Source organism: Engraulis encrasicolus, chromosome 3 (assembly GCF_034702125.1).
Source record: "Engraulis encrasicolus isolate BLACKSEA-1 chromosome 3, IST_EnEncr_1.0, whole genome shotgun sequence".
Lineage (NCBI taxonomy): Eukaryota > Metazoa > Chordata > Actinopteri > Clupeiformes > Engraulidae > Engraulis > Engraulis encrasicolus.
The window spans coordinates 1,806,864-1,814,363 of NC_085859.1; the positions used below are offsets into that span (position 1 = coordinate 1,806,864).

General features: G+C 43.9%; 2 protein-coding genes across 2 annotated transcripts in view; one reads left to right on the forward strand and one right to left on the reverse strand.

Annotated features, from left to right (window-relative positions):
• Positions 1-890, forward strand: part of LOC134445564 (cdc42 homolog) — an 82,822-nt gene extending 81,932 nt beyond the window's left edge. The window contains exon 2 of the mRNA XM_063194613.1: positions 448-890. Coding sequence (XP_063050683.1) covers positions 448-890 — 443 coding nt within the window. The remainder of the gene's footprint in view (positions 1-447) is intronic.
• Positions 891-4,258: 3,368 nt separating this feature from the next.
• adra1aa (adrenoceptor alpha 1Aa) overlaps positions 4,259-7,500 on the reverse strand; it is a 27,359-nt gene continuing 24,117 nt past the window's right edge. The window contains exons 7-9 of the mRNA XM_063195813.1: positions 7,490-7,500; positions 6,783-6,841; positions 4,259-4,290 (exon numbers count right to left, since the gene is read on the reverse strand). The exon at positions 7,490-7,500 is cut by the window's right edge and continues 48 nt beyond it. Coding sequence (XP_063051883.1) covers positions 4,259-4,290; positions 6,783-6,841; positions 7,490-7,500 — 102 coding nt within the window. The remainder of the gene's footprint in view (positions 4,291-6,782; positions 6,842-7,489) is intronic.

The following is a 7,500-nucleotide window of genomic DNA, read 5'->3' on the forward strand; positions in this document are numbered from 1 at the left end:
ATGTGTATGGGAGAGAGAGAGAGAATGTGTGTGTGTGTGTGTGTGTGTGTGTGTGTTACTGCCATACCTGTGCTGTAAGGAATGTGAACTCTGGACTGTACGTCTTATCTTATCAGTCTCACCTGGATAAAGATAGATTTCATCATCATGTTTTCATCATAACCCCTTGATTGGTTTTAATATATAGCGGCTTCAACCAACAGGTTCAGAAAGCTCAGACAACACTACCTTCTGCTGACGTGGAAAGTCGTTATAAAAAAACTGAGGGCTGAAGAAAGGGCACGCACGCACGCAGGCACGCACGCACTTCCGTCATGGTGGTCATTCGCAGGAAGCTGGTGGCGGTTGGAGATGGCTGGTGTGGCCGATCGTCCCTCCTGGCACATCTTGCCAAAGGCCAACCTGAGGCCTCAGCTCCCACTGTAGCTAATAATTACACCGTTGAAGTGCAGGTGGACAATAGACACGTGGAGCTGGCGGTGTTTGACACCGGAGGACAAGAGGATTTCGACCGGCTACGGCTCCAGTTTTATCCAAACACCGACGCGGTGCTTATGTGTTTTTCTGTGGACTATCCTGCGTCGCTTGACAACATCGGTGAGAAATGGGCACCAGAGGTGAGACAGTATTGCCCTGACGTGCCGATAATACTCGTGGCCAATAAAATCGACTTAAGGAATGACGAGTATACGAAGAGCTGGTTGTCGAGGCAGGGCCAGGAGCCGGTGACAACGGAGGAAGGTAGAGTCGTGGCCGAGCGGATCGGGGCCTACGCTTACTTGGAGTGCTCCGCCAAGACCAAGGAGGGGGTTCGAGAGGTGCTGGAGACCGCTGCACACGCTGCTCTCCAGAGATCGAGGCTGAAACACAGTCGATGTCTGCTGTTGTGAAGAGGACTCTATCAAGTAGTTTGATAAACTTTTTCAGACCGAGGACCAACTTAATGCCAGCAAAAATGTCCACCTTTCAACTGGACAAACAGTTGGCGGGTTCTAATTTGACACTGCTAATTTCTCTTTCTATTTATGCACTTCACAAGCCTGTCTTATGCCTTGACACCAAGAGTGACCTACGCTAACTGAGCGACGGAAGTCATTATTTCTCTATGGAGGGTAAGCAAACTGGGCCACCAGTACGAATTTCAACAGTTAAATTCAAGCTAATATTATAGTAATGAGCCATGACGCGGTTTGGCGAAAACCAAGTGGAACGTTCTTCTCTCCGAATGTCCCAGGCTGTCAAGCCAGAGCCGTTATGTGATTAATTAAATCAAACATGTCAATGTCATGTCCTGAGCGAATTCATGGCGATTTTTTTCCTGCTACCTCCGCTACCAGGCAGCGTAGGTCGCTCTTGGTGTGAACAAGACATTTATTGTGGTGAAAATGTGACTTCAGCTATGTTTAGCTTTGTAATAATGTTACAAATATAGGCTACTGCTAGCTTGTCTTGGAAAAGCAGAAATCGGACCACCTGAGCTCTGTTCAGTGGTGTAGTCTACGTAGAACGCGGGTATATGAAGTATACCCACTTCTAAATTTCAGGGATATCAGTATACCCACTTGGATTGGATTGATCCATTGTTTTGAATAGCACAAATATATACAGTATACCCACTTCAAAATATGCTCAAATATACAGTATACCCACCATAAAAAAGTAGACTACACCACTGGCGCTGTTGTGGACCACCAGTGGACCACACTTTGAGAATCAACTGCACAGTTGTTATATTGTGCTATAAATTCAATTTGATTGATTTATGGATCGATTGACTGATTTTCGATGTCGGATATTCCACAGATATTCGCATAATCGCAACGTCATGGGACTATAAAAGCCACACTACAGTTTACTGACATTGCCCCATAAGCACATCACACTGCAATATCATTGTTCTCTATTTTACCCATGACTGCCCCAAAATGCTTGAAAACTGGTTGTCTAAACAAATATTTATGTTTTTGTCAAATGTGTGTGAACTGGCATTCTGAAAACGACTTGTTCGTCACAGGGTTGTCATTTGCGGACATGAAAATGGTAGTTGCTCATTTCAAATTGTAAATTCTTGGGTACATCAATGAAAATGGCTTTGTACAATTCTGGGTTTGTCCTCCTTATATTTTCAATTGCTTTCCTGCTTTTGCAAGTTTAATGAAAATTGCTTTCTGTGAAAACTACTTTATGTGATCGCAAGTCATCTTTAGCTGTCGACATAAAAACAATTGGATGGCAAGCATTTGTTATATACTAGTATGCTAGATCCCCCCCCCCCCCAAACTTCTCTAACTCTAAGATTTGACAAGCATTTGACGTGTCAGTTGGCACCTGTTATACTAACGGGTGGATGCACCAGTACAGGGGTCAAGCAAGCTTACCCTCTGAGACCCTGGACCAGTGCAAACAGATGTCTTCCATGACATCCTGAGACCCTGGACCAGTGCAAACAGATGTCTTCCATGACGGCGAGCCCTCGTCATACTGCCTCTCCTTCGAAGTTCATAAGGTGTAGGGAAATCCCCACATAACTATTTAAAATACTATAGCAGAGAATCGTATATGAGAGGGAGATAAAGCAGGCGGGTTATTTTCCGGTATCCACTTTACGTCGGGTAAACGCCCCTTTAGGAGACCTTCGATTAGGTCTATGCCAATGGTCGTGAGCTCCATGAGCCGCCATCTTTGTGTAAAAGTGGAACATAGAGGTCAATGGGATTGGCCCAACTCTCAACTTCCATTGCCCTCGGAAAAATCAGGATTTAACTTATAAGTTCTTGAACAAACATGTCTGACGTCTATCTATGGCGATGTAGGACCGTGTAGCTCTTTGAGTGCCATAGACTTGAAAACGAGTCTTTTCAGAATGTGTGGCACAGTGCCAAAGACTTGATATCAAGTAATTTGCGTTTTTTTATGGGGGTGGGGCCTAACACGTTGATCTGGTATGTTCGTTGTTCACATGGACAAAGAACTCACTTTTTTATTGCTCTTGAAAAAACACTCAAATGTTGAGGAAAGCGTGGCAACCCCCCCGGTCTGAATTTGAAAATGGCTGGCACTGAATGAGTTAACAGACCCATCTGACAGAACATCCTACGGTAGGATAAAATTACAATGTAGGACCGTTTGTCAGAACACCAGTGCAAATCCTGCCGCTCAACATCGCTCCACAGAAAACAGGTACCAGACGTAGAGCGGAGCCAAGTCTCTTGGCGGAAGTATGTAGGATGACGCGCGAGGCTAGGTCACGGCCAACGACGTGACCGGATCCACGAAGTTAGCGAAGGTAATTCCGCCTCCGTGCTGCGCACATTGCCAGAGTTCTAAGCCTCAGCCTCGGCATTAACTTTGTGGAACTGGTCACGTCATCGGCCGTTATCACTTACGAAAGTGACTGATTGATTGATTCACTGATTGATTGACTTGACTTACAAGCACCAAAACTGACCGGCAAAAATACACAAGTATCACTAACTAGTGTCTACTTCTGTCTAACTAGTGTCACTAACTAGTGTCATTTCATACCTCACATTCCAACACTCACAAGCACCAAACAGCAACACAAAACTCAAACCACCAAGTTAAAGCATTTAATGCAGAAAGGGGTACTTTAAATTAACCAATGCAGAAAGAGGTACTTTAAATTGACCAATGCAGAAAGGGGTACTTTAAATTGACCAATGCAGAAAGAGGTACTTTAAATTGACCAATGCAGAAAGGGTACTTTAAATTGACCAAGGGTACTTAAAATCAGGGCTGGGGAACCCATGTCTCGGGGGCAGTTTGAAGCCGTTTTATCTAGTCCCAGATATCATTTTAATGTTATGCATCTTCACATTAAATATGACATGTTTTGTAAAGCAATCTTGGTAATTACATTGGCAATACAATTAAGTTACATTTCAGAGGATCTAGAGAAGGTGGGGTCTGTTTTAAAAGTTGGCTGCCCTCAATATAGGCCTAAAGTGCAGGAGGAATTCCTGGTTTTTGTTTATAGTACGGCCCTTGGAGGACTTTAATGGCCCGTGGAGGAATTTGAAGTGGCCCCGCGAATGAAAACGGTTCCCCACCCCTGGGTTCCCCACCCCTGCTCTAAATAGACCAATGGAATTGCACAGATGAGATTCCATAGAATGCCATTTGCCATCTGGCATAAAATGAGGACTCCAGGCTCTTCTATTAGATGATGTAAGTTAAGAGCTAAATCATCTAATTGGAGTCCAGGCTCTTCTATTAGATGATTTACTTCTTGACTGGTTTACTCCTGAACCAGCTTCTTAGCATACCCATCTGGTCTGATAAACAACAAAGGGCAGAATAAAAACACACTCTCGATGCTTACACTGTATTTAGGGTGATTTCAGGTAAATTGGGCCACTTCTTTGGCATATTAGTGCATGGAAAAAAGTGGCCCAATTTAGCTGAATTCACCCTACTCTTTACCACCATGACTCTCGATGCTTACACTGTATTTATCTTTACCAGCTAGCAGATGCTTACACTGTATTTATCTTTACCAGCTAGATGTGTTTCAGCCCTCAAGACATCATCAGCACATTCATGCTGGTGCAAATGAAATTGACTTTTAGCATCCAGGGTGTGTGTGTGTGTGTGTGTGTGTGTTTTTTTTAAAACTAAATTGACATGTTTACTCGCATCCAAAGTTTCTTTTTATCCCAGAAGTCAATCGCTCCCTCCGCAGGTCTGGACAGATAATCAGGCATTTTCCGACAGTTCTCAGGGGCGAATGCACTGGGTTGATGGTTCCACATGATAGTTCCACAGTCTGTTCCAGACAGTGGTTCCTGTCTCCTCTTCCTTACAAAAAGGTTCCAGTCTCTGTCAGCACTGTACGTGTACATGTAGGTATGCACCTGTGTTCTGTTTTAAAGGACGAGTCTCGCACATGCATTCTCAAGTCCATTCGTAAAAGTCTCTGTTCATTTCTCTCCTCTACTTTGAAAAGGTTCATGTTTCTTGGTTCCCCTTTTGAAAGGTTTCATGAGTCACTGTAAGGATCTAGGTTGCCTGGCTATAATTCAGGTTATAGTTCAGGTTACAGTTCATGTGTCTTAGCTCCTGTTATACTTGTAAAGGTTCCTGCGTTTGTGTCTTTGTCACATGACACTGTTCCACTTTAAAATGGTTCATGTATCTCAGTTCCTCTTTAAAATCGTTCATGTATCTCAGTTCCACTTTAAAATGGTTCCTGTGTCTGAGTTCCTGCTTTAAATTGTTCCTGTATCTCAGCTCTAATTATAAAAGGTTCCATAGTTGCAGTTCCACTTTAAAAAGGTTCCATGGTCACAGTTCTACTTTAAAAGGTTCATGTGTCTCGGCTCCTCTTCAACTTAAAAAAAAAAGTTCTTATGTCCCTGGTACGTTTGAAAAGTCTATTAATCCACGTAACATGGTTCCTGTTCCACTTTAAGAGGTTCCTATCCCACTTTAATGGGAATGGTTCTGGCATCCCAGTTCCACTGTAAGAAGGTTCCGGCATCCCAGTTCCACTGTAAGAAGGTTCCGGCATCCCAGTTCCACTGTAAGAAGGTTCCAGCATCCAAGTTCCACTCTAAAATGGTTCCGGCATCCAAGTTCCACTGTAAGAAGGTTCCGGCATCCCAGTTCCACTGTAAGAAGGTTCCTCTCTGTATTCCACTTTGAAAGGCTCTAGTGTCAGAGGTAATGTGAAGAATTTCTGAGCGGTGTGTGTGTGTGTGTGTGTGTGTGTGTGTGTGTGTGTGTGTGTGTGTGTGTGCGTGCGCGAACGCGTGCGTGCGTGTGTGTGTGTGTGAGAGAGAGAGAGAGATTGTGTGTGTGTGTGTGTTTGTGTGTGTGTGTGTGTGTGTGTGTGTGAGAGAGAGAGAGGTTGTGTGTGTGTGTGTGTGTGTGAAGTCTCTCTGGACTACAGCAGTCAACAGTTTCTCATTAAAGAGTTCATGAGCTGCACTGCTGACAGACACACACATAGTTTGCGTGCGTGTGTGATTGAGTGTATGTGTGTGTGTGTGTACTGATGTGTGTGCGTGTAGGTGTATTGATGTGTGTGTGTGTGTGTGTGTGTGTGTAAGGATACATCAGTATTCCTGTAATGTTGCAGACTCCAGCAACAGACAGCCCTGTGAGATGGACAGCTGTCAATCAACATCACGGCCCTGTGTGTGCATGCGTGTCTGCGTGCGTGTGTGTGTGTGTGTGTGTGTCTGCATGCATGTGTGTGTGTATGTGTGCAGGCGTGCATGCGTGCATGCTTATGTGTGTGTGTGTCTGCATGTCTGTGTGTGTGTGCGTGTGCATCTGTGTGCGTGTTCACACTGCTTCTCCGTTCTCGCTCAGAGACACCTGATGAATCCTGATCATGGGCAGCCTCTTCTCCGCAGGGGTGTGTGTGTGTGTGTGTGTGTGTGTGACCTCCGGGCTGTGTGATGGTGTGTGTGACGGAGTGTGTGTTGGAGTGTGTGTGTCTCGCTGAATACAGCAACAGAGTGGCCTCTTTCGACAGAGTCCCGGCACACACACACACACACACCCCTCGCCCCTGGCGTCTTCTCTCACACACACACACCCGTCGCTGCCCGCGTCGCTGTCCCGAGAGGTGTGTGAGATGGTGAGGGAGGGCGAGGGAGAGGAGCGACCGCTAACGTTGATCCCCAGCGACGAGCCGTGCTGTGAGGTGTGTGTGGTGTGTGTGGTGTGCTGTGGGCTGCCTGGGGTGTGTGTGGGCGTGTTTGAGAATGTGTGTGTGCGTGGGCGCGTGTGGAAGTGTGTGTGTGTGTGTGTGCGTCGGCGATGGCACTGGCCTCTCAGGAGACTGAGGAAAGCTCTCTTGAACTCAGGACTACTGCAGGGGGGGAGAAGACACACACACACACACACACACACACACACATGCATACAGTAAACACACACACACACACACACACACACACACACACACACACACACACACACACACACACACACACACACACACACACACACACACACACACACACAGTAAATACACAGTAAACACACACACACACACACACACACACACACACACACACACAGTAAACACACACACACACACACACACATACAGTAAACGCACACACACACACATGCACAGCAAACACACACATACAGGCTAATAATGCTACTAGTACTACTACTACTGTAATAATAACAATAATAATATTAATAATAATAATAATAATAATAACAATAATAACAATAACAATAATAACAATAATAACAATAATAACAATAACAATAATAATAATAACAATAATAACAATAATAACAATAACAATAATAATAATAATAATAACAATAATAACAATATTAGTAATAATAATAATAATAATAATAATAATAACAATAATAACAATATTAGTAATAATAATAATAATAATAATAATAATAATAATAATAATAATAACAATATTAGTAGTAATAATAATAATAATAACAATAATAATAATATTAGTAATAACGAGGTTCTTACCTGCAGGGGTA